The sequence below is a fragment of the Pseudopipra pipra genome, chromosome 3 (assembly GCF_036250125.1).
Source record: "Pseudopipra pipra isolate bDixPip1 chromosome 3, bDixPip1.hap1, whole genome shotgun sequence".
Classification (NCBI taxonomy): domain Eukaryota; kingdom Metazoa; phylum Chordata; class Aves; order Passeriformes; family Pipridae; genus Pseudopipra; species Pseudopipra pipra.
Window position 1 is genome coordinate 12607094 of NC_087551.1, and position 26559 is coordinate 12633652.

At 43.9% G+C, this 26559-nt stretch overlaps 2 protein-coding genes across 4 annotated transcripts; both read left to right on the forward strand.

Moving 5' to 3' along the window:
* Positions 1 to 1574: 1574 nt before the first annotated feature.
* On the forward strand, positions 1575 to 6993 carry LOC135410942 (protein PET117 homolog, mitochondrial). Its single transcript, XM_064647908.1, has 2 exons — positions 1575 to 1747; positions 6792 to 6993. The coding sequence occupies exons 1-2, from the start codon at positions 1652 to 1654 to the stop codon at positions 6939 to 6941; spliced, it is 246 nt and encodes an 81-aa protein (XP_064503978.1). The 5' UTR covers positions 1575 to 1651; the 3' UTR covers positions 6942 to 6993.
* On the forward strand, positions 6959 to 24790 carry KAT14 (lysine acetyltransferase 14). Of its 3 annotated transcripts, none has more exons than XM_064647876.1 (10): positions 6960 to 7452; positions 9838 to 9956; positions 12002 to 12123; positions 13842 to 14023; positions 14567 to 14983; positions 15880 to 16451; positions 16992 to 17128; positions 17645 to 17820; positions 21159 to 21349; positions 23993 to 24790. In XM_064647876.1, exons 1-10 carry the CDS (start codon positions 7197 to 7199, stop codon positions 24164 to 24166), a joined length of 2346 nt encoding a protein of 781 aa, XP_064503946.1. In that variant the 5' UTR covers positions 6960 to 7196; the 3' UTR covers positions 24167 to 24790. The 3 variants fall into 3 exon arrangements, with proteins under 3 accessions (XP_064503947.1, XP_064503946.1, XP_064503945.1); XM_064647875.1 differs by having other exon boundaries at positions 6961 to 7452; positions 14564 to 14983; XM_064647877.1 differs by lacking the exon at positions 21159 to 21349 and having other exon boundaries at positions 6959 to 7452; positions 14564 to 14983.
* Positions 24791 to 26559: the final 1769 nt, after the last annotated feature.

The following is a 26559-nucleotide window of genomic DNA, read 5'->3' on the forward strand; positions in this document are numbered from 1 at the left end:
AGGGTTTTGAACCAGACCATCTGGTCCATGTCTGGGTTTGGAAAAGGTTCCCTCCCTGAACGAGCTCACCTTAAGCATGGAAAGGGGGTAACCCCCCAAAACAGAAGAGCAGGGCCATGGCAGGGAAGGCAAGCCCTTCAAAAAGGCCCAGCCATTGGGAGGAAGGAAGAAGAGCAGCAACACCTGACCTACCATGGAAAAAACTCAGGCACCTGCTGAGGTTGAGATTCCTTGTGCCCCACCATACTGCCTGGCAGTGAGCTGTGGCAGATGCTTGGAGAAAAAAAGCACAGGAAGGAGTCAGGAATAAGCCTACATCTTTCACAACAAACCTCCCACATTCTCGTTCATTTGTGGTTTAAGGAGCTTGTGAGACAAAAACAGCATCCAGACATCAAGGGTGCTCCAGGAATTTGTACAGTTCCTTTCTGAATTTATAGGTAGGTTCAATTTCTGGAGTACAAGGGCAATGAGTTCCACAATTTAGTCCCACATGGTGCAACCTTTTTCTGCTTGTTACCCACTGGCTGTGGGAAACAGTGAATGGTTGCTCCCTGACTTCTATCAGGGTTTTAGAGACCTCGTGGTATATCCCCCCTCCCCACCAGGCATCCTTTTGTTTGATACATTCCTAAGAGTCACTCTTGTGCACCTCTGCTATGCTCATTTGAGTGGCAAGGCAGCAGATAGTGAGTGCTGACAGGTTCTCCGATGTATGGCTGAGCATCTGTCTGCTCCACAGAAGCCAGGGAGAAGTTTGCTTTTAAGTGTTATGGGGCAAAAGTGCCCTGAAAGGCTGAAGTGTTCTAGTTGAGGCCTGGATCACCTCTGAACATGGTGGATCAGAATCATTGATGACAGCCATCTGTTGTTCTCACACAGGAGCACTGGAAATATAACTTCTTCTCTGTCTGTGAAGCACTCACACACTCCAGTGAGGAGGTGCCAGGGAAAAGCCCCCAGGGAGAGGAATAATTCTGTCTTCGGAGCATGAAAAAGTGCCAAACATGGGGCTTTAGAGCCACACACTGAACAATGAGAAGAAACCAAACAACTGAAGAGCGTCTTTCTCCAGATGCTTGTCTTATGCAATTCGGGTTTTCTGAGCAAAGTGCATGCAGAACTGTTTTACTTCACACAGTAAAACCAAAAATCTTTCTTGTATTCAGAAGAAACCTCCTTTCTTTTGTTTTAGAGCTGCGACCGCACTGGAAATGCAAGCAAACGCCGGCAGGAAGCAACAGCCAACAGGCCCTCCGGCAAGGCACCCGGAGGCACAGGCACAGCCGGGCACGGCCGGGCACGGCCGGGCATCGTCTCCCCAGTAGGGGCGTTGATGAAACAAAGGCCCGTCTTTAGCACCCCAGGTCAGAGTTTTTAGCCAGAAGTGCAAGTGCCCAGCCTCGGCAGGGCGACAAGCCTCCCGCGGCCCCGAAGAGCCCCGGCTCCGCTCCCCGTGCCGTGCCGACAGCCGGTAGCGGCCGCTTCCAAATCCCCCCTCCCTGTGCTCAGCCCCGCCCCGCATCGGCGCTCGGTTGCTCGGGCCTGGCTCGAGGAGCTCGGCGCTCGGCCGGGGGCGGGGCGTGCCTTCTCGCCCTATCCCGCACCCCTGCCCGCCCGGCGCTGCCCCCGCGCTGCCCGCCCCGCGGCGATGTCGCGGAGCTCCTGGCTGGCGCTGGCCACCTCCGCGCTGCTCTCCGCCGCCATCGTGGTGGCCGTGCACGTCCAGCAGCGCCGGGAGCTGGAGGTGAGTGCGCGTCGCAGGGCGCGGGGGGGGAGGGGGCGAGCAGGACCCTGCCCGCCCCCACGGCGGCCCCGCCCCCTCGCCCCGCCCCCTCGCCCTGGCCTGACCTGTCCCCCGACGGCCAAGCGCTGCCCCCGCCCCGTTCCACCCCACCCTGCTCGGTGCCCGCCGTGGGCCCACAGCCTCAGCTCCACGTGTCCCTGCTGCAGCCTGCCTTCATTCCTCCCTCCCTCCCTCCCTCCCTTTATCCATCCATCCATCCATCCATCCATCCATCCATCCCTCCGTCCCTCCATCCCTCCATCTATCAATCTATCTCTTTATCTGTCCATCCATCCATCCATCTGTGCATCCATCCATCCCTGTAGTGCCCTGCCGCACCCGACGGCAGCCCAGGCCTCTTGCGCCCGGTGGGGAGCCAATGCCCCAGCGTCGTGCCACCTTCAGTGCCCCACACGGGGCTACAGGCACTCGGTGTGCCCAGCCTGGCGCCCAGGGGCCAGAGCTGCACCTGCAGTGCAGTGCCCCACCAGTGCTACCTCCCCTGCGCTGCCCCCTGTGTTTCTCTTTCCATGAACTACCTCTTCTCCATGTTTTCCTGCCTTGGTATCTGCCCTTTGCATGCTCTTTTAGCTGCACCAGCTCCCTAATCTCATCCTGTGCATTTCCCTTCAGGGGCTAATAGCAAGGAGCCCCAGTGTGAGGCATGACAGGCTCGGTGGAGGCACTTCCCTCCCTCTCCAGCAGCCAGCATGCAGGAAGGATGTAATCCTGCACCCTCTAGGCCCAAGGCCACCACCCTGGCAGTGTTTCTAGGACACTTCCCTGTCTGGCTGTGCTGTCCCTCTGGTGCTTGTTCCTCTGGCAGTGCATGTGCTCTGCTTTTCCTCAACTTTTCAAATGCATCCTGATAAAGGGCTGTTCTGTGCCATGCAGCCTGGCCTGGCTCCCTTCTTGTTCTGACAGGACAGGCAGAGTGCAAGCTGTCAGAAACACCATGTGGTAATTAAACAGGGAACTTTTCGGTGCTACATTTACAAAGATCAGGTAATTCCTGACAGGCACCCTGTGTGTGAGAGCCCACAGCCAAAAGTGTCAGGTCCGATGATGGTGAGTCCCAGTACAGAGAAGTCCTGCCCAGGTCTAAAAGTTGTACAATTGTGTAATGAATGTATTGCATGTGACAGATGTTTGGGCAGTGAGTGTGCTGGTTTGGACCCTGCTGATGAGCCAAGGAAGTACTGGAATGAGGGCACCTATATGATTTTCCCTCCCTTATTTACCAAAAAATCTAGAAAATGCACACAAAACCAGCCCATGTTAAATGACGCTGAAACAGAAGTTACAGAACACCGGACTTGAAGTTCCTAGTCCATAGCCAAGCTCAGCTGGCTGTTGTGTGGGCTTTACAATGCAGTCTGTAATTACAGCATTATATTTTTTCCCCTCAAGAGGTCTCTGTCAGTGCTTGAGAATGGTGGATCTTAGAGGATGAGACTGGTCTGGATAAGGAAAGAGGTAATTTTATTTGTGCAGGAGTTGGACAACACACTGAATGACACAGGCAGTACCAAGGAGAGGAAGGCTGGTCTCTTGGAGTGGCAACCAGTAATGGCTTTACATTTGCCAGAGCTGACATATATGTTGGGTAGATCACTAAAGGTCCCATTTTTGTAGGTTGTTGCTCTCTAATTCAGTGTACCTGCCTTGAGCCACTGAGGATCTGACAGGAATATGTGCTAAATAGTCATAAACTAAACTACAGCTGAAATTAATCAGAGCTGTACTTTGAGCAGTGCTGCAGGACAACACATGCTCTGATGAACATAACCTTTGTGTATTTCAGTGAGAAACCCAAACTTAATGGATGTTTTGACCTTAATCCTTGGCTAATATCTCTCCATCTCATAGAGAGACTGTGAAAATAAATGAAGGTTTACAAAATGTTCCTATTCTGTAGAGATAACATAACAGAATCTACAGGTAAATAAGTAATACCACCGTCAGGCCAGGATCTATGTGTCATGCAGTAACACCTCGGGCAACAGACTGAATTGCTGTGGTTGTTACAATTGTGGTGGCTGCTGCAAGCTTCTACCTGGAGAGATCCTCTGCTTCCCAGACAGGTGGGCAGCTTTCTCCCCATAGGTCTGGTTTAACTTATTTTTCCAGATCTGGAAGCAGCCATTTCTGTGCGGGGTATCAGTGTCATTGCTTCCATGCTGCTGGCAGATAGGCAGGTTTGCTGAGTGTCCTAGAGATGGAGGGGCCAAAAGATCGAGCTGGTCAGTGACAAAACATTTTGGAGGTTTTGGACGACAGATCCAGTGTCTATTCTTTGCCATTCTTCCATACACCCAGGCATGGGCAAGCGCATAGACTTCACAACCCTGAACTCTATGTAGAGAACTCATGACTTCAGAAGTGCCTGGCCTGTACAAATGGGGATGGGTTCACAAACCATTTATCTAAAATTCGAAGTGATGTCTTGAAAAGCTGAATATGGTGCTAAACTGTATATGTTTGCAGGATATTAACATCCCTTATTATGCTGCTGCTGCAGAAGTGAATCCAAAATACTCAATTCTTTTTTTTTTCCACAGCCATCAGTTTAACTTAATTTTAAATCGCTATTCAGAAGCACCAAGACTCAAAGCTTATCTTTTATAAATGAAATCTCAGATTTTCTTTTTATAATTCTTTGTGGTCAAGTCAGACAATAAGAGCTCCATGTTTTAGAGATCCAGTTATTTAGATAATATAAAACAAATAAATAATGTGGATATTTTACAGTCCTGGTGTGGGGTTTATTTCAGATTTATCTTTATGCAGATTAATAAACTTTTGACTTTTATAAATTGATGTGCCAGGCCCAAAGTGATTTGAGCTTGCATGTGCAAGCTGATGCAGAAGGCAAGCAGTGCTAACTTCCAAAAATAGAGGAAGGTGAGAAGATAAACTTTTTCACAGCTCTTTGTCACTTGTGATACTCAAATTATACAGATGTCTTTTGCAAACTGTGCATTTTCAAAGTAAATGCATTCACCATCTCAAAGATTGCAGAATAGCTGTGTTTTGTGGAGGCAAAAAGATTACATTCTTGGTGTAATTGTTCAATTACATTGTATCTCCCCACTTCTTTATTGTTATTAACTAATAGTAATGTGATAATAAGTTGATGAACTTTGTCTTCAGCAATTACTAATTTATAACCTGAGTGTAGCTGATAGAAGCTGATGGGAAGGAACTAGTTTTATTAGATTAATTTCTGGAGTTTTGGTTATTGGCTGACGTATGCGTCTGTGCATTTTCTTAACAAGGTAAAATTACTTCTTAAACAAAGCCTTTCTATTTTGATCTTAACAGGAAAAATAATTGCCTTTGAAATGTGCAGTTATTGGCATGCTAGATGAGGAATAAAACTCTGTGAGAATATGTCAAATAATAATCACAGACATCTAAAGTAACTTCAGGCTCAGCTTTCAAATAAATTATTTGCAGGTGCATTTTGGCATCATTCAAATGGATTGAATAAATTATTAATCTTTTTTTTCCATTAGGCTAAATAATTTATTCATATCTAGTGTCCAGTGGCTAACCTTGATACCTGTGGAAACTTTCGCATTCCTGAGTCCAAGCTGCACATGAATTGGTAAATTAGGCAGGTAGATAATGCTTTAAGCTTCAGCTAAAGATTGAATCTTTAATTGTGCTAAGCATGACTGTGATCACACAGCATGATTTAGTTGTGAGCCAGGGCTGGCTCTCAACAATCATTTCATGTTTTTACTGATTTATAATATTTCTATCCCTGTGTATCTTATTTTCTGACAAGTTTATAGCTATTGCTTTGAAATCTATTAAGTGTCTGAATATGTGAAACCACGTTGCCTGCCCGAGGAGTTTAAGCCAAACCACCAAAGTAGACTGGGCAGAGCATTATTTTCTGATGTCTGGCTCTGGGGTGGGACAGCAGTGTTGGGAGCATGGGGCTGGAAGGATGGCAGCAGCAGTTCCTGTGCTCAGCTGAAGTTGCTGGGGAACTGTATCTCAGCTTTATGTCTTCTGCACAACCGATTAAACACTTCCTGGGTTCCTTGTTTCCTTTCATAGTGCCACCCATCCCATGTCTGATCTCATCACATTGCTCTGCTGCCTCACCTGTCCCCAGAGGTGCATATCTGGAGTAGTGCAGCCAGTTCCCAGCTAGTCCCTCCTGTCCTTTACCACACTCCAATCCATCTCACCAGTTTTGGTTTCACTTATTTAACATTCCCCTGGTGAGATACAAAGGTCAAACATTTCACCTAATTATCAAAGTATTGATGTGAATAAAAATGTCCAGGTAGCAGAGAGAGAGAAGCATATGCAGGAAACAAAGAGCAGCTGGGATTTTCTTAGGGCTTTTTACACCCTTTGGGGGGCTTACAAGCTGCTGGTGTGTGTTGCACATGTTATGTATTTATATTTATTTATATATATATGTTATGTATTTATATGATTTATAATGAAAATTTTAGGTAAAGGGGATATTTTTTGATGAAGTGCCTTGCTTTTTCAAGAACTTGGCACAAGGAGGCTGTGGGTATTTTTTAAGATTAAGACATGAGCAGAATGAGGCAGGTGAAGACACATGGCAGTTTTTCTCAAAATAATTTCCAATTTGTCACAAAATTCTCTCCAAGAAGAGAAGTTTTGAGGATATTATTCCAATCTGGTAAAGATTTAGGGCAGAGATAACAAGGTGTTATAGATGATGTCCATCCTGCATGGCATGGGAATTACAGGTGCATAGCATTTACTTCCTCAATAACTTTACCATTTAGTAAAACCACCCATCTGAAGCGAGTGCAAATAAAGCATTTTTTGGTGTAGTGCTGTTGGCTTATTGATATTGACATCAGCTCCTGAAGATTCAAACCACATTAAGTGGCTGTGGCAAAGGCAGCATGGTGAACAGCCCTGCAGGAGGGATTGGAGCCTGGGTGGGGGTTAATCACATTCAGCATCACAGAGCTGTGATAAATCCTGAATCTTGTGTTTTCAGAGGCTGCGAAGTGGAGTTCTCAGAGATCTTGAGCGTCAAAATCAGAAAAAGGAGAATATTCGCCTGTTAGAAGAGCAGATTGCTTTGACAAAGCAGCTTATGGAAGAAAGAGACAAGGCGCTAATGCAAAAAGGTTCCCAGAAGTCCTAGGCACAGGCCTGGGTCCTTAGAGGCTTGATTAAAAACGTTTGGAGATCATTCATATCTAACTACTTGCAAATTTTTTAACTAACAGAGATAATCTGTGAAAGACTGTTTATTTTGTACAGGTTATAATCTACTCCCTAAAACTATAGGGTGGACAAAAAACATTTCCTCTGTCATACTGTGGAGACTTGGTTGGCACATCCAGTGTGACTGGTCAATGTGGGGAGGAATAGCTCATTATTGCAAACACGATCTAGGATGGCTAATAGCGTTCACATGAGTGGGCTGCTCAGTCGCCACGATGATGAAGCCACCAGGACCTCCACCTCAGAGGGCCTGGAGGAGGGTGAGGTAGAAGGGGAGACTCTCCTGATTGTCGAGTCTGAGGACCAGGCTTCAGTGGATTTATCACATGACCAGAGTGGGGACTCTCTAAACAGTGATGAAGGTGAAGCATCCTGGATGGAGGAGATGTCCTATTACTGCGAGAAGTGCCAGAAGTGGATCCCAGCAAGTAAGCCTGCCCGTTGTGTTGTGCCTGCCAGTTGTGTTGTGCCTCACTTGCATTCCTGTGGTTGTTTGCAAGCTGTTTGTGCTGTCCTGCATACCTGTTTTACGGGGCAGCCCTTGTTTAGCTGTATCCTGTCATATGTTGGAGAAAGGCTTGGCATTGCATGGAGCCCTGCAGCCCAATGGCAGTGGTGTGTGTTAGATACTTTGATCCATGAGCTCTGTGTATGTCCAAAGCTGGCATTCTCTGTAAGGAAGTCGGACTGTCTTCTTTAATTAGCAGAGAACAAGGGTATGACTTCAAAAACACGCACATCCTCCCAAGTCTTGCAGCTGTTTAGGGATCTTTGGCCAAGCAAATTGGCCTCTCTGCTCTATCAGATAAAAATAATGACCCTTGCTGTAAAGCTCTGTGGAAGAAAAGGACTTTGTGATGGTGTTGTTTTTTTTTTTTCCTGTTGATTTGTCACATCTGTGGAGTAAATGCCTAAATCTCAACCTTAATGGTTTTCCCATTAATGTGAATTTGAGTTGGTTTTCACAGAAACATGTCCAGCCTGCAGCAGCCAGCTCTGGAAGGTGTTTGGAGCAAGCTGCAGAACTCAATCCCTCTGCTCTGGCGCTTGACTTAAGATATATGCTGTTAGCAGCGTAACAGATGACTTTACTTATTAAATTCTGGGTTATCTGATCTATTATTAGCAAAAGCCAGATATTGCTAAGCACTGATTGTTTTTTTGGTTTTGGTGTGAGGTTTTTTGTTTGGTTTGATTTGGGTTTTTTTGGGGTTTTTGTTTGTTTGTGGAGAGAAATAGTGAACTCTTCAGGTGGCAGCTGCCTTCCAGATATGTCAGAGCTGCCCTTTTTGCCTTCTTAGAATTTGCCAAAAGTTACAGCTTAGAAATCTCTCAAGGCATGTTAGTATTGAGATGTTAACGTAATGGAACCAGCACTGTACTATTAAGTTACTGTGCAGTAAAGGGAAATATTAACTTTAAATGTAATAATAAAAGGAGCAGAGTTAAAGGTAGCACGAATTACACTGGAGTGCTTGATTTAACACTGTTTGTTTTATTTTACAAAGATGTTCCTCTCTCCAGTTGCTCTGGAACAAATCCAAAGAGCAAAAAAAGCCAATTGCAAAGCAACAGTAACGAGATACAAATGTGCAACATAAATGTAAAAGGGAAAAACTGTACTCTCCCTAATGGCTCAGTTATATGGAGTTCACTTGTCACTTGTGAAATTGCCAACATGCTCACACAAATAATCACTTCTTTACATTAAATTGCCATTTAGAAATTCTGTTAATCTACGAAGTGTGGGTAGTTAAATTCTGCAATTCACTATGGAAGTAGAGCATCCATACATTAAAAATGCTTGATCTGGTGTCGTTATACAGTAAAGAGATGACATACTTGCAGTGAAATACCTTTTGTATGCAAGTTTCCAGAAACACTGTAGTCTTTAATTGTTTCCGTGTCCTGTGATGTCATTTTTCAATTTTTCATACTTTTGTAAATTAACTCTGGGTCAGTTTGGAAACCTTGATTCATGTGTTAAATCTATTCTTTTTTCTCTTCTGAAGAAACATAGAGTTAGAGCCTGTCATTTTGAATGTGTGGGGTTTTACAAGTGGCTCTATTGCTTTTGTTCAGACAAACTTTTATGCAGGGTTAGCTTTAAGGAACAAAGTGTATGCTGAAGTACTTTGCTGATTTGGGATCCGATACATCAGCTGCACAAAGAAAAAGTGTTTCTTGATAGTGCTGGGCTGTTCTTTTGGCTCTCAGTCTCAATTTCTCCTGATAGGAGAAATAAACACATTAAAGCTTCACTCCGTGTCCACTGCAGTGCATCCTGGAGGCTGCTGGAAACAGGGACTGGCAATCTGACTTCAGTATCAGGGAACAGAGAGCTGTAAAAGCACATAGCAGTGAGTGGAAAGATGACATGGAAGAGAACAAATATATATACTGATAACCTTTTTTAACAGGTCAGTTTGGTTTCTTTTTCTGAGTAGGGTGGGAAAACAGTTATGTATTGAAGTCTATAGGTTATCTAGGGGAAGCAAGGAGGAATGAGAAATGCTGCAGCATCAAGGAAATCCTTGGCTTTGTACCTACATTCAGATGTTATGTAGAATACCCTTTTTTGATGCCTGTGCTTTTCAGTTGGCCACTACTGGCTGCTGCAACAGTGAAATGAATCTATGCCTTCCATGACAGCAAGGTCCATTGCTTCCTCGGAACTGCCTGGGTCTTTGAACTCTGGGGAGAAGGGAAAAAAAGTACTTTTCTGCCTGATATTGGAGGAAATCCAAATTTCCCTTGCAGCACATTTTTTTTATAAAAGGACAAAGAAATTGATTTTTGCTTTTTCATTTTAGGTCAACTGAGAGAACAGCTCAGCTACCTGAAAGGAGACAACTTTTTCAGATTTACTTGCTCTGATTGCTCAGAAGATGGGAAGGAGCAATTTGAACGTCTGAGATTAACGTGGCAACAGGTAAGTGTTTGTGCCAGCAGAACAACCGTAGGACTTCTAAAATTGTTTGTTGTGTATGTAGTACACAGAAAAGGAGGATCAGTATCAGTAAGAAAGAAGCATATGCATGAACTTCAGAAATTAATTAGCTAAGGATTGCCTGCATATGAGAACTTGAGCATTTGGAAGGTAAATTGAAAGATAATAATACAAACAGCTCTCCTTACTTTTTCTTTTTTTTTTTTTTCTCCTTACGTTGCTCATGAATTCATGGCTTCAGGCAGATTTTAGCTGCCAGGTATGAGCAGGTTTTTTGTATATAAGAAAATGTAAAATGACTGAAGTGGCAACATAGAAACAAAAAGTTTGCCAGCTCCCTGAATACAAAGCTCCAGCCTGGCTGCTTATGCACTAACAAGAGTCCTTGGTGTAATTCACTATTACAGTGACTTGCATACCTGAGCAATCAAAATAATCTGCATTATACAGCAATGACTAGGTACTAGACTGATGCACATCATGTGCAGGGCACTCAAGGGACAGGCAGGCAGTGCCGGCTGCCTCTGCTGAAAATGCATTTGATCAGGCAGTAGCTGTTGCTCAGCAGTGTTTCCACATCGGGCAGTATGTGCAAGACATCTGTTTGCATCCTTTAGGACAGTAGCAGTGTGTTGTCCCATAAAAGATAATTTAAAACATCAGTTATAACTCCTACAGTGCTTTCTCGTGGTGGCCAGTGCAGGGGAAAAGATTGGTGTAGCAGTCTGTGGCTGGCAGACCAGCAGAGTTTCAGCAAGCTTCTAATTTGGACAGGAAAGGCTTCTAGCATTATGCTCAAGTCTCTTCAGAGTGGCATGGGGAAGGGGCAGACAAAATCAAAATGGGTGAGGAAGAAAGCTGACTAATGACTACCTCCCTAGGCTTCCAGCAGCCAGACCTGCTGCTTCTTCTTGACAAGCTGAATTGAGGGAAGGGGTCAAATTAACTCATCTGAAACAGGAAAAAATGGGGACAGTGATTTCTGTATTTTTTTTCAGAGTATGTGGCCTCAACAGATCCTTATCTTTAGCCAGTTGAAAAGAGAATTGTTTTTGAAGTTCTGAGACTGTCCCACATGATTTAAAGAACCACAAAATCCTAAATAGTTACCAAACTAAGAGGGATTGTGAGGCAGGGGACATGAAAGCTGTCCATATTTCCTCATTTTGATGTGTTCAGCAGTGCATCCCAGAAAGCTAAGGTCCACTGTGAAGAGACCAATCTGCCTAAGAAAAACACATTTCAGACTCCTCTGAGGGTGAAGTATAAGTCCTTGTTGGAAGTAGTACCAAACTTTGTGGTTGTTGAAAGATGATCCCAGCCCAGCTGATTTTAGTTGTATTCAAATGAATTAAGTAAATGTAATTAACAGTTGGTCACCTGGGATTTACTTAAAAGAGGTGCAATAGTTTTCACACCTGCCCTTAGTTTAGGTATGTAACAGGTCAGAATGAATTTGGTTGTGAAGTGTGTGTAAACAGTTTCTATTTAATGAAGATCACCTGTAGACAAACCTGATTCTTGCATACCTGGAACTATTAGGAGATCTTTAATTTTACAGAGCATTTACAGTCTGTTCAGTTTGGAAAATAAGTGTCTAGAAAGACCACTGTCTGATGGATTAGATCATTATATCTCTGATTGATTAGATAGTAGGATTACTTGTGACCACTTTTTTTTTTGAAAGACTGTTTCCCTACAGTACTTTCAGACCACAGTTGTACTGTAATTTATTTATACAACAGCTGCAAAATTTTTGTGTCTCAGCATAAACCTGCATAACAAGGCAGCTTGTTATTCCTCTGGGATGGAGAAATCTCTAGGCAAATGTGCGTCTAACAAGAGAAAGACAGGAATAGGCAGCATGAAACCAAGAAGAAGATGGATTGCAGAAGTTGCCTATGAGATGTTGCAAAAATAAGATATTTATGAGGGAACACAGATCTGCGTGTGTGTGGCAGCTGTGGGGGATAGTTCAGCAGAGAAAGCTGAAAAGATTCACTTGTATCCAACACCTTCTGTTCCAGGTCGTCATGTTGGCAATGTACAATTTGTCTCTGGAAGGAACGGGCCGTCAGGGGTACTTCAGATGGAAAGAAGATATTTGTGCTTTTATTGAAAAACACTGGACTTTCCTATTAGGGAACAGGTAAAGACGTGATGTTTGCCTGAAGGTCTGGTAGGCGAGCCAAAGGAGTTTGTTATACAAATGGACAAGAACCTGGTTAATTTGGCAACATCTCTGTTGAGCTTCACTAGTGAGAAAGTTGGAGCATTTAATATTGAGAATCTGAATATAGGCATGAGGGGTACTCTTGAGAAAAAATAAACATTTCTTACTGGGGAAAAACAGCCCCAAGAATGTCACACAAAAACAATACAAATGCATGTATTTTGAATTATTTCTTATCTTCCTTTAGGTAGCATGTGAACCTGCAAAGCCTTTGAGTTTTTCTAAATAGTCACAATGGATGGGCTAGTCCTGGTATTACAAGGCTTCAAGGACAAAACTGTGGTCCAGCAAAGTACCACATTACTTGGCTATAAGGCTTGCAAGGACCAAATTCTTCAAGAAGAACTGAGCTTCACCTTTTAGATTGTTTTGGATCTTAATACTTTTGGATCTTGGCTTTTACATAGAAGGTGTTACAAACCAACAAAATGTTTTTGATTGTGTGTAAAGAAGCTGTCAGAGTAGGAACCCCTCTTGTAAAGGACACTCTTGGCTGTATGGGTGAACGGCACATTTTTTCTGAGCATGCTGAAGCTGTCAAACCTAAGTGTCACTGTTAATGCATGTGCTATGAAGCCAGGAAAGGAACTGAGCAAGCCTTCCAAGTTGTAGATTTGATTTGACTTCACAGCTTCTTTTCTTAAGCAGGGATTTCTCTGTTGTAAAGATCTGGCCTTTCTCCCTAACCAAATTTACTCTTTGGCTTTGCTTTCATTGCTTGTCTGTGCCTCCTTGCTTTGTTCTCAGAAATATTAGCATTTGTCCTCTCTGGTAATCACAGGGACCCTGACAGGCTGATGGCCCATTGTCCCTCATTAAGGGAGCCATTGCCTCCCAGGATTTGCTGTTCCCTTTTGAGACTTGCCCTGGGAACTGGGCACTCCTTGCTCTGATTAAAATTCAAACGAGTGATTACTGGCCTCAGACACAGTTTCCCCGCTTGCCTGGACAAGCCACTGGTGGAACACAGACAGCTGCATCGGATGTGTAGCAGTTCAAGGCATGCAATGCTTCTCTTCCTTGGCATATTAAAGTACAGCTTATCCAAATTTACTGTAACACTCTAGACTTTGCTCTGGGGCACCTGAGTTTAATCTCCCACCTATGAGGTTGAGTACCCCAAGGTGTGCAAGTGCAACACTTGGACAGCAGCAAATACTGCTCAGCCAATCCTTGCCTGAGTATGGAAGTTTTTGCCAGTGTAGGTGTGCAAAGGCAAGAAGGAATCCTGAGATCCTGTGCAACTACAAGTTCAGGCTGTGCACCATGAACCAGATTCTCCAGTGTCCAGGAGAGTACTTTAGTTATTGGCTACAGGGGCAATTCTTTAATAATTCTTCTCACTTCTTCCCCAAGTGACATCCTAGTTATCCCTGGTTAACTGGTTAACCAGCTCTTAAAGGAACAAAAAGTACTCATATACCCAGTAGAGTACACTGCCCAACAGAGTGAAAGGCTTAAATGCAGCTCCCTGCCTCCAAGTGGCCAAAAATGTGCTTCAGAGTAGTTCAGTGTATGTGCATCAGTGCCAGTGGCAGAAGCGCTCTGCCCTTTCTGTCTTGGAGGAGGCTCCAGGATGAAAGCACAGCTGGCGAGCGAGGACTTAACACTTGTTTTCCTCTCTCCCACCATAGGAAAAAGACCTCAACATGGTGGAGCACAGTTGCTGGCTGTCTCTCTGTGGGGAGCCCCTTGTTTTTCCGCTCAGGGGCACAGGAATTTGGAGAACCGGGATGGTGGAAACTGGTTCACAACAAACCCCCAACAATGAAACCTGAAGGAGAGAAGCTGTCTGCATCTGCCCTAAAGGCAAAAGGTAACTCTGTCCCTGATGGTGTGTAGGTTCCTAGCTGGTCTAGAGCTGGAAGCCATGAGAAAAGTCCAGTTAAAACCATGTGTTTGTGTGCAGTTTTGTTCTGATGTAAGGGTTGACTCAAGAGAACTATAGTGTATATACTGTAGTGTGAGAAGCCTGTTATATTTTATTACCTTTTTGCATTGTGCTAACTGATTTAAAGGATTTTGAAGTTTGTGCAGAGTGTTTTGTGTTGTTCTCTTTTAGCTGAAATCCCCTGAATTTTGCTGAATTTCTCTACTTCTCTTTAGTGTGGGGAATGTCTTTCGACTTTTGTCACTAGATGCAAGTTCTCCTTTGTGTAGAGGAACAAGATTGGGGCTTTAATGAGAATTTAGTTGTGTGTTGGCTTAATGCTTCGTGTCCCAGAGCAAATTTCTCGTACATATTGAAAATACATCTTTTAAGGTTTGTAGTCAGTGTGTTTTTCTGGATGTGTAGTATGTATCCGGTGACTGCAGGAGCTCAGTGTCTGTTAGAATAAGCGAACTACTTTTTTAGCAGCTTCAAAGCCACCCCTGGATCCCATCATTACTGTGGAAGGACTCCGAAAGCGGGTAAGCCGCAATCCAGTCGAATCAGCCATGGAGCTGAAGGAGAAGAGATCTCGGACTCAGGAAGCCAAGGATATTCGGAGAGCCCAGAAGGAAGCAGCTGGCTTCTTGGACCGGAGTACTTCCTCCACTCCTGTTAAATTCACCAGTCGCTGCCGCCGTCCCGATATCATCCTTGAGAAAGGAGAGGTGATTGACTTCTCTTCCTTGAGCTCATCAGATCGCACACCTCTGACAAGCCCTTCTCCTTCCCCATCACTGGACTTTTCTGCTCCTGGCACTCCAGCCTCACATTCAGCTACTCCCAGCCTTCTCTCGGAAGCAGATCTTATCCCAGATGTCATGCCACCACAGGCTCTGTTTCACGGTAAGAGGCACCATGTTTTTTGTTTAGTAATGAACCACATGTAGTTTTCTTGGAAGATACTCCCAATGAACTGCAGGATCTTTTCAAGATAAGATGGAAAGTAACTGGTAATATTGTTTGTCTTAATTGAGTGTGAGAATTGACTAGTTTTCCATCGTTGTATTACCAGCTTCTAAGGCCAGAAGAAACCCCCATTATTGTTTTCTGAGGGATCCTGAATAAATAGTGGGTAGATTTCACATGGCAACTGCTGCACCACTCAGGATAAGCATTTCACTGCAACACAGATTACACTGTTAGATAGCAACTCTAGTTTTCTCTCAAATGTTTTTAATGGGAGAAATTTTATTCTCGTGCCAATGTCCCAGTAGATTTTTAAGTTTGAGCATCTTGATTAAAAGATGCTGAATTTGGGTCTGATTGCAAAGCAGCGATGCAGGCTGAATGCTGTTAGTTCCTTAAGGAGCCAGACCAAAGCACTTCTGGATGGCAGGAAAAATAGTGAGGTTCTGTAGAGGAACAGAACTTCTCCAGGATATGCTAGCTGAAGATGCAGCTCTCCAGCTTGACCATTTGATCTCCAGTCTTCAGGAATTTTCAGCAACTTAACGTTTGTCAAAGAGCATGAGCTTGCAGCTCAGGACAGGGCTCTGTTTTCAGATGCTGAACTACAAGACACTTTAGGAACAGGATTGATTCTGTGTCCTGAAATTGGACTCTTTACAGTGTCTCCTGTCCAAAATCAGGAGATCCAGAAGTATATAGAAAACAAAGTGTGTTGGGTAAAACCACATTGTTTTTCCTTAGCAGAAGAGTCCTGTGACAACCTTTTTTGAAATGGAGCTTTGATGTTTAAATTTTTTTTTCTCCCTGGTTTATTTTGATCTGCTCAACAGATGATGAGGAAATGGAAGGAGATGGAGTCATAGATCCAGGAATAGAGTATGTGCCCCCTCCCAGTGGGACAGCCAGTGCTGGCACTCTGATAGCAAGCAGAAAAAAAGTGAAGACAGCTGAACAGATCAAGCAAGAGGTGGAGAGTGAAGAAGAAAAAACAGAACGGGTGGAAGGTGACAGTGAAGATCCTGAAGAGTCAAACACATTGTTGAAGGTGAGGGGACGAGACAAAAGGAAGCCACAGCTGGAGAAGGATGCTAAACCCAGAGCTCCCAAGCATACCTCTGTTAGTATCTATGAGGAAAAGCTGCTGCTGAAGAGACTTGAAGCCTGTCCCAATGCTGTGAGCATGACCCCAGAGGCCCGGAGGCTGAGGCGCAAGCTGTTAGTCAGGCAGGCCAAGAGGGAAAGAGGACTGCCACTCTTTGACTTGGACCAAGTTGTGAATGCTGCACTGCTCTTGGTTGATGGGATTTATGGAGCCAAAGAAGGAGGTGTTTCCAGGTCCCTAGCAGGGCAAGCAACATACAGAACTACTAGCCAGGACTTCAGGATCTTGGATAGATACCAGGTGGGTGTTTCCAAATCTAAGTGAGCTTTTGGCACTGGTTATTCTAAAGCTTTTGCTACAGACAGCAGTGTCACATCAAGGTTATCTGATTCCCAAAATAAAAAGGATTATATGAACAAGACTCATTTTGACTTGGGGCTGAGTCCTCACCAATGCTATCTTAAGCCCCTTTCTTCTTGAGACATGCTTGTACAGCACAACAGTCTATCAGTGTCAGCACCACAAATGTTGATGTATTTGTACTCCAGCCCTGCTCAAATGCTGATGATGGAGGTCTGGAAGTACCTAAACAGGTGAATCTTCTACAAAGTACGTTGGAGGGAGATAACTTGCAGCGCTTTTTTGAGTGATGAGGGCAGCTCATAGGTTTGGGCACTAAATCTAAGAGTGCACAGCAGAGTCCACAGAGTTGGGACCATCATGGTCCAGTCCATCCTGTCACATTGAAAGGCCCTTATTCTGCATCCATTGATATAATTCCCCTGTGTTAAATCATTGACTAATCTTCCTGAAATGTTCTGCATTTTTCTGTACATATAGACTATGCTACCCGCCATGAAGGGATATCGACAGCAGACAACAAAGTTTCTGTATCGACTCGTAGGCTCAGAAGACCTGCTGACAGACCACAGTGTTGTTAGCCCTTATACATCCCGTGTCCTGAAACCTTACATCAGGTACAGATGATCAGAGTTGAGTTTGCTCTTGGCTTGTGTACCGACAGCCCACCGAGAGGACATCTTTCCTGCCCCTCCTTGCCCCTCCTCAAAGAGCAGCCCAGTAACCCTATGGTAACTATGGTAACCCCAAAAGGATAGTTTTACTTAGCTGAGTAGTTAAACTGATTGCATTGGGAAGGGTAATCTACAAGAGAGAGTGGGGCAGAGAGAGAATTGCTGTAGTCATTCAAACCAAGTTGCATGTGCTCTTGGGTCAGAACCATAATTTCCTTGCTCCTGCTGTAAGGACAGGCTGGCTGGGCATACTGTGGATCTGGGAAGTGTCCTGGCCTCTGACCCAAGGGTGGGTGTTTTTCCTGAGCTGGGTGTTGTTTTCCCACATGAGTGGAAGACTGCTCTTTTTTTTGAAATTGAGCATGTCAGAAAATATTTCATGGTCAGTACCCATTCAGCTGCAGTGGCAGTTACTGTTGCTCACTCGCTTTTTGTGTTTGCTTTTCATGTTCCTGACAGGCGTGATTATGAGACAAAGCCCCCAAAACTCAGGCTGCTGGCAGAAATCCAGGCATATCCACACAGGAATGATCTCAACTGGAAGGCTGAGCCAGAAGCACCCATTGATTACTGCTATGTTCGCCCTAATCACATCCCCACTATAAACTCCATGTGCCATGAATTCTTCTGGCCTGGTAAGATTCCTTCAGTGCTTGGTTTTCTAAGAAGGAAGTGGTTTTGTTCAGAAAAAAAACATTCTTGGGCCAAATTTTTCTTCTGTTGGTGTCTGGCTCAGTTCTTAGAAAACTGTTATCTGATGTCACAGGAATGCATTTGAGATGGAGACATGGGTTTGGTGTCTTTGTGTCTTGAAATCATGTAGAACTGGGAAATTAGGCCCCAATTAGCACAACACTTACAGAAATAGGTGCCAATAGAAGTAGTGTAATAATTTGGAAGTTAACTAAATTTAAGCACCCAGTGAAACATTTTTCAGAATCAGGGGCTGAAGTAAACAGTTCTACTGTTCATTAGCTTTGTGAGAAAGTTTCTTCCTAGCAGCCATTAGCTGGATATGTTGGAGTGAAAGTTGGGAAGTCATATGAGGAGCGGCTGAGGTCACTTGGTTTGTTCAGCCTGGAGGAGACTGAGGAGAGACCTCATCATGGTCTGCAGCTTTCTCACAAGGGGAAGCCGGAGGGGCAGGCACTGATCTCTTCTCTCTGGTGACCAGTGACAGGACCCAAGGGAATGGCACGAAGCTGAGTCAGGGGAGATTTATGTTGGATATTAGGAAAAGGTTCTTCACCCAGAGGGTGGTTGGGTGCTGAACAGGCTCCCCAGGGAAGTGGTCACAGCACCAAGCCTGACAGAGTTCAAGAAGAATTTGGACAATACTCTCAGGCACATGGCGTGACTCTTGGGGTTGTCCTGAGCAGGGACAGGAGTTGGACTCGATGATCCTTGTGGGTCCCTTCCAACTCAGGGTATTCTGTGCTTCTGTGAATTGCATTTACAACTGCAGGCTCCACTGTGATGTCCTTTATTTCTTCAAGCCTCAGTATGTACTGGGCTTGAATTTTTGTGTCATTTCTTGAACTGTAGGCTCTCTTGGGACAGTGGCTGCCCTTTATGGGGGCTGTCATGAGGCTGCAGTCTTTAGTTCTTCTGAAATAATAATAGGGATGTTCATCTGCATAGATCAGCTTTTGACAGTGCAGCAGACTAATTTGGAAAGGCCCAGTACGAACAGTCACACCTTTATTCCAAGTAACTGTTCGCTTTATGTTTTGATTTGCAGATAGTGATTCAGCAGGGTTTGTAGTTCAGCAGTGCTCATATATTGCAGTCAGGATCAGAGCTTTTTGTGCTACTCATTGTCCAAATTGTACAATTCAGGGCCTTGCACACCTTTCTTTTCACAAGCTCTTTCAGAGCTCATGAGAAACACTTGCAATCCCAACAGAGGCTCTTTGTCATAGTCTCTCCTCTCCTGATAATGCATTTGAAGTTCTGGCCAAGTTGCGTTGCACCTTCATTAAGTTCTTCAGGACTCACCCTGTTTTATTTAACATAAGGAGTGTGGGTGACTTTGAACTGTTCATCATTAAATCAGAAAGCTGACACTCCCATCAGTCTCCAAACAGGAATCAAAATCTCTTCTATGGTGAAAAATTTCTGAGGCTGGGATATGATCATTGCACCCTGGTTCTGTTTTAGCAGGAGAGGTAAGTGAGGAGTTGATGCTTCAGGAGGTAAAGCCCAGTGTCTTTGTGGTTGCAAAGGATTTAGCTTTTCAATGGGCTGGTACATCCTGGGGGGCAGGTGGGGATATGCAGCTGGGTGAACCTCATTAAACTAGCACTGTTGTTTAGAAAAACACCTATAATTCTGCTTAAGTTTAGGCCTCTGGAGCATGTGGGCTCTGGGGATCATCAGTGAATGACAGGTGTGCTAAGTTGCCTAATAGTGATGCTCTCATTCACCGAATTCATAAAATCTAGGCACTTCACCATGTGGGATGAGCCCAGACCTTAGTTCTACGCCTCCAAATCATTCAAGTCAGAGCTCTTTTTGCTTCTCACAAGGCAGAAACAAGTTTGCAGGTAGTAACCACAAACGAGCTGTTGCGAAGCAAGATTCCCCCATGTTGTCTCTCCCAGTATCTTGTGCCTTCATGCCCTAATGGGAAACATCTCCTGAGCAGACAAGTGGTAAACCATCGTGAGCTAAGCATTTTCCTACAGGAATAACTGTGTGCTGAGGAGACAGCACCATTTCATAGACGCCAGTACTCAAGGCAAGAAAGCGTTCCTGTACAGACACGCTGTAAGGCACTCCACAGGCAATTGCAGCCTTGAGATAATTAACACAGCTCCCTATTGCCAATCAATTCCTCCCACGTCTTGCTCCACCCAGGAGCTAGTATCAAGCAGGACAATAATTCACCCACTTATTTGTGCCTGGTGAAGCCTTGTACCTTATGAAGCCTTGCATCTCATCAAGAGTGATTACCGGAAAACATACTCTGCTATTTTGTTACCCCACATTCCAAGTATATTTGCGGTTGCCAACCTGAGGCTGAAAGTATTTTTGGTACATCTCCACTATGTCTTGCATCTTGTTTAGGGTCTGTCCACTCAAATTACCAAGCAGTCCATCTTCAGTGTCTTGAACTGCAGTGTTTGACACTAACATGCTGTGTAGATGCTCTAGGACTGCAGCAGCAGTGTGATTAGGCAAGGTAACAAACTCCACTCAGAAGTCACCAGCCTCGGGTGTTTGTGTCCAGCCTCTGAGTCACAGAAGCACCACTGCCTGAGAGGCTGCTTCATGCCCCAGCTTAGAGAATTTGCATGCTAAAAGCAGATGTCTTGATAACCTTGAAAGCTGTGGTCAGGTATCACAGTGCAGCTCCACAAGCAGCTGAGTATGTACAAGAGGAAGCAGTAGGAGCTCAAGGCAAGGTGGAGAAAAGAGATAGGAACCATAGTCAGGTAATGCTACCAGAGTTGAAGCCCAGTTTCATGTGTGCTGCCTCCAAAGAGAGCAAATTTTAAGTTTTAGTTTCATCCTTAAGTCATTTGAAAGGAAATTAGCTTTGTTACTTTCTCCATGCAAGATTCACTGGTAGTAATCAGGTCGTATTTTGTCTCTGTTTTGTTGAATCATCTCCTTTTACCTTACATATCTAGCAGGGGAGACACCAGGCAGCTGGTTTTCCCAAGGCAAGGTTTATCCCCTGCACTCTAGGTGTCCCAACCCCTGTGATTTCCCAAAATGCAGGAAATTTGACTGCATAATTTTTAGTAGTGGAGGACTGTTCTAGCAGGAGCTTTGGACCAGATGATCTCCAGAGGTCCCTTCCAATGCCAACCATTCTATGATTCTGTGATCTCTTTATATCAGAGCTTTGAAATAAAGGTAAAAAAGGAGGGGATCAAGTGAGTGTTTCTGAGAATCCTTAAACCCTGGAATTTCCATACAAGTGGTTTGCAATGTTTTCAGCTGCTGTTTCTCCCTTTCTCTGTAGGAATAGATTTGTCAGAATGCTTGCAGTATCCAGACTTCAGTGTTGTTGTCCTTTACAAGAAAGTTATCATTGCCTTCGGCTTTATGGTGCCAGATGTGAAGTACAATGAAGCTTACATCTCTTTTCTGTTAGTTCACCCTGAGTGGAGAAGAGCTGGGATTGCAACCTTCATGATTTACCATCTTATCCAGGTAATCAAACGGTCCCATGACTCTGCCAAAGAACTAGCTCTCCCTTCTTCCTTGTGTGCACACATGCCAATATTAGAGAGTAAGTAGTGTAGTGTTCTTCCCTTCTGGCTCTTTCACCTTTCCCTTTCTCTACTTACACTCCCACACAGATTGTCAGCAGCCAGTGTGAATATTTATGGGGGGAAATAACTTCCAAAGCAGAAGCTAAAATGTATTTAGAAGAACAACCATACTGGTCAGGTCCTCAGAATTAGCAAGATGCTGTACACTTTGAATGGCTTGGGATTAACTTTGTGTTCTTCACTGGTCAATAGTTCATGTAAAAGTAATACTGTAAATGTGGAGTTTAAGGGAGAAAATGAGATAATAGTGGACAGGTTCAATTAGAATCTATTGTAGCTTTCTTGGCTACACTTGGAGGTTTATTCCATGACCAGGGCTGTTGCATTAAATCAATTACTGATCTAATAATTCACTTTGACTTTTAATACACTGGTTCAAATACAGCTGAGTTGAAAATAAAGAGTGCGTGCAACCTCATTCACTTTGTTCAAACTAGCTTGTACTGGGCCTTCTTCCACAGGAACACTTGGGATAATTAATGTGAGCTAACTAAATGGGTGGTATTAACGTAGTTAAACATCATTAAATCTCTGAATCAGTACTGTTATTCAAGTGGTCTTAATTCCATTTACTTTCTTGAATTAAACTGTAGGAAAGCCAGCTTAATTTTGAGTAAGAATGCAGATATATGTCCTTTTCATAGCGTAACTGTGCCTCTTCAGGACCCACAGTTTTACCACTCCCTGAACTCTCATGGCAGAGCTGCCAATAGGAAACACTTCTTAACTTGTTTTAGTCAAGATGAGCTGCACTAACAAAACTCATAATTGAAAATGTTTTTTCTCTTATTTATTTGGCTGAAGAAAGGTAGGGAGTGCTGGCAGAGCCTTAAGAACAGTGATCTGTTCTTTGGAAAAGCAGTTTTCACTGAGAGTAGCTCCTCTGGACCATCCAAGGGTAACTCTTCTACCTGCACAGCTCTCTGCAGTGTCCACCTCTTTTATCTATGTGTTGACACAGGCCACTAACCAATATACTTTAAATTCACTCCTTGCATTTCTCAAGCATCTCTGTGTGTTGAAGTAAATTGCCCTCAGCTGTAGTCTGTTGATGTGAGATGTCAACACCCAGTGAGAACACGTGCGAGCAATGTGCCGAGGTTTGCAGGGATCCAGCAGGTGGACTCTGGAAGACTGTCTCTCCAGCAGAGTTGGGATGCATTGACAAGTCAGCTGTAGAAAATCCTTACACCTTTTTTGTAGGATGTATCACATCAAATTAACCTAATCCTGCTTGCAGGTAGACTAGCATAAAATTACCAAGTTCAGGAAAGCCAAGCAGATTTGAGGCTGATTAGGCTCACTAGCAATGAGATCAGCACTATGTTTGGCTCACATTAGATTTATTTTTCCATTGCTGACTTTTTGTCAGTGGTAGAAGGCATTTAGCCATGTAGGAGCTTAAAAGGTGGTTGTGACCTTCTGTTCCTCAAACACTAGATTGTAGGTGCTGCTTCGCACACTGCTTGGGCTTGGGGTTTACTCTCTATAGCTAGAGACACTTTCATATGCTGTTCAGATTAAGAGTAGTTCCCTTACTTTTGGATCAATGGGCTGAGGTTGGGGGGGGAATTCTTGAGAAAATCATAACTTAACAGGAAGTGTTTTGATGCAAATAGTAGTGACTGGTTTGCTCTCAGACGTTATCCTCTAATGCATCTGGCCCAGAGGAGCAAACTGCATTTTCTTAATGATCTCATTCAAACTTCCTTTTCCCCAAAAACCTGCTCTGAATTATTTCTTCTTTTCCTTCCCTCCTTAAATCCCCTGTGAGAGCTTTACCTTTGAATGTTCTGCCTTGGAAATTTTCTAAAGGATTTTACTGTTCCCACTTACAGTTACAATACATTCCATATACATAGAATGCTATTAAAACACTTGATGAAAGCAGAAAAAAAATTACTTCAGCGTCTTTATCGGTGTTGCTAGTTAAAATAATTTGGTATCTTTAAGGTAACTTCAGCCATGCTGTTTGCTGTCTGAACTGGATTCCTGCCTTCTCAGTAGGTGGAGTGCTGTGCCCTGAAGGGTGGGAGAGAAGCTGGGTGGAATAGATAGGAATTCTAGTGTGACAGCCCAGAGATGCCCTGGGGCTGCTCCAGTGGTCACAGAGAGCTCAGCTCTGTTTGTTGATGGGGAGGAGTGCAGTAAGGTGCCTGATCCTCTGTCATGTTTTGTTAAGTATCTGAAATCAGTGCTGTACACTGAGATTATTTTTAATTAACAATTACTTTAGTAATTGACAATGGAAAGATGACAAATTATAATCCCAAACCTGCTTTCATTGGCAGAGAGTCCATGTTTCCCAGAAACAAAGGCTTGAAGGAATAGCAGTGTTCCCTTTGCCTTTGCTCTTGCTGTGTGTGATGATTTCTGTGTCGGGGCCTCCAGCTTTTCTCACATTTCCTCAGTAACTTGAATACCTGAACTGATGAATCTCCTCACCTCTGCATTCCCCCAGAGGCTGTCTCATTCTCTCACTGTGATATCTTCTTTTTTTCTTTCCCCCTTCCCTTGGCAGACCTGCATGGGCAAAGACGTAACTCTTCACGTCTCTGCAAGCAACCCTGCTATGCTGCTCTACCAGAAGTTTGGATTTAAGACTGAGGAATACATTTTGGATTTTTATGATAAATATTACCCCTTGGACAGCAAGGAGTGTAAGCATGCATTCTTTCTCAGGCTGCGGCGCTAATCTGTCAGAGCTGTCTGGGGATCTCTGAAAAGCCCAATCTGTCAAAAAAACTACCACAGCTTTTAGTGCAGGATGTTGGCTGTCACATGAGAGCTGGAACACACCAGTGGATTTCAACAGTGCTATGTTGTGTGCTGAAACTGCAATCCAAGAGGATTGATTCCTATGCTCCAAGGGCAGAGGCCTGAAAATGCCAGCTGGGATATGCTGAAACCACTGGAAGACTGAAATTGTTTACAGGGAATTTTCCTGGCACTGTTACTTTGAAGAGCCTCATTGACAAACAAGCAAAAAAATATTTGTCACTTCAGAGGAGCCCCATGAATTTCAAATCTTGAAACCTGTCAAAAAAATGCTGCAGGTTTTTAATTTCATTTTTTGTTTATGAATGAAAATGAACCTCTAAACTTAAATCATTCAATGTTTCTGTAATTTGATTGCTTTGCTAGGAACCATGTCTTGAGTCTGTGAAGAGAAATGAGATATTGGTGCATGTAGCTGGGCAGTAACTTTAGGAAAGCTCTACACGTGCCAGAACAATAGTACTGGAACCATGTTTTAGGAATAGTAAAGAGTGTGTGAATTCACGTGATTCCAAATAAAAGGCTCAGAGAAGACACCTTTCTTCTGCTCCTTCTCTGCTGCCTTCCTTTCGCCTTGTTGACCCTGTGCTCAAGTGTGAAGTTCTTGCAGTGCACAGTATTTTGTGTTTAGGAACAAGGTGTCATGTGGGTTTGTATCTAGGCAAGATAGGATACCATACCTGCCAAATCAGCCCCTTGAAATCTTACAACCTCTCTGCCATTGTTGGTGCTGACACAGTTGTTGGCACACCTCTAACCATAGAGCTGGCCTTGAAGGCTCCAGCATCCACCTCCTCCTGCTACAGGCACTCTGGATAGAAAAAACTCAGAAAAGTGTGTGGTGATGTTTGAAATGCAGGCTGATTTGTAGAAGCAATCTGCTTGCAGCTTGAAGGGAAGAGAAGGTAGGCCAGATCCAGTTCTTGGAAGCACCAAGCTGTCATTTCATGGTTCTAAGTATAAGTAAAAAGGAGAGCAAAGAATAAATAGGAATAACCAAGAACGAAAGAAAATTCAAACCCCAAATGGTTTCTCTGGTAGTGGGCTCTTCTCCTTTTATGCAGTTTAGTGGCTTCTCTCTCCCTGACTTTCACTGCAGATGAACAGAAAGCAGCACTGACGGAAGGTCAGTCTATGCATTTTAACTACGGATCACATCCACAGTGATGTTCCTTTCACATCAAGCCCACAAAGAGCTACACACCAAATGTGACTTCTTTGTTCTTAATCCATTGTGTGTACCTGTTGGCTACCTGGCCACAGTAGAAGTTGCCTTAACAGTCTTCATTTTGGTAACAGAAGAGAAAGGGACACAAAGTATGTTTCTGTGTAGTCAACGTACATCATCACCAACACAAAAACAGTGGTAGTGGGAGGGAAAAACGGGCCATCCAAGGATTGTGTGCCCATTCATGCACATTTCTGCCTGCTTTATGACTGTGAAAATTTTTGATGTTACTTATGTTACAAGTTAGCTGTACTTGGAAAGAAAAAAAATACCTGTCTTTATGAATGAATTAAAGCCCTTCCCTTGGAAAAGCCTACCTGTAGTTGTACTGTTTGTTAAGCTGTCTCTCCATCATATTTCATTGAAATCTAGCAAACTCAAATATGGCCGACAGAGGATGTGTGTGGGCAGCTGACCCAGGCAAGAAACTCCTTATTTCCCCACTGGACACCTGCACAGAAGCCACACCCATGCAGGCCTTAGCAGACTGTCCCTTTTCAGCCAGAATTAGGAGATACAGGATAGTCTGAAGAAGATTACCAGTTCTGCATTGCGTTCTCAAAGGTGACCAGGAAGATTTTGAGCACCTGCTTGATCTGTGCCTATATCTCTCTGGCTTTGTCCCTCAGAGGGAGAATGCCAAGTGAAGAGGGTGTTATAACAGACCTGGGATACCTGCTGTGCTGCAGACAGCTTGTCTTATCCAGGTGCTTCATTTACTCCCAGATCCTCAAAGGCAATTAAGTGATTAAATGCCTTTGAGCCTTTGCACCTCAGCTGTTTTCCTTTTTCAGGAAGACTGGTAAGAATGAGCTCAGTAAAGCTTACAGGGAATGGAGATCGGTATTGCTATTTTGCATGTTTCTTAATAATTTGCCCATATTTCTGGGAAAATTAGTTAGTTAACAGCTATACTTTTTATATCCCACACTCTCAGGACTGGGAGATTAAGTGTTACCTTCTGTGCTTTTATGAACTGCACACCCTGTTCATTCGTGCTGCCTGTGAAGATGTGGTGTGCCTTTGAATTGCTTACTATGAGATCCTTCCCTGATGATCCTAATGGCTTTGGTGGGTACAAG

Excerpts from the sequence above, each read along its gene's own strand:
- LOC135410942 (XM_064647908.1), top strand. The coding sequence starts at position 1,652 with ATGTCGCGGAGCTCCTGGCTGGCGCTGGCCACCTCCGCGCTGCTCTCC. Across the intron at positions 1,748-6,791 it reads AGCAGCGCCGGGAGCTGGAG|AGGCTGCGAAGTGGAGTTCT; the intron begins GTGAGTGCGCGT and ends TTGTGTTTTCAG.
- KAT14 (XM_064647875.1), top strand. The coding sequence starts at position 7,197 with ATGGCTAATAGCGTTCACATGAGTGGGCTGCTCAGTCGCCACGATGAT. Across the intron at positions 17,129-17,644 it reads GTCCTGAAACCTTACATCAG|GCGTGATTATGAGACAAAGC; the intron begins GTACAGATGATC and ends TGTTCCTGACAG. Across the intron at positions 17,821-21,158 it reads CCATGAATTCTTCTGGCCTG|GAATAGATTTGTCAGAATGC; the intron begins GTAAGATTCCTT and ends CTTTCTCTGTAG.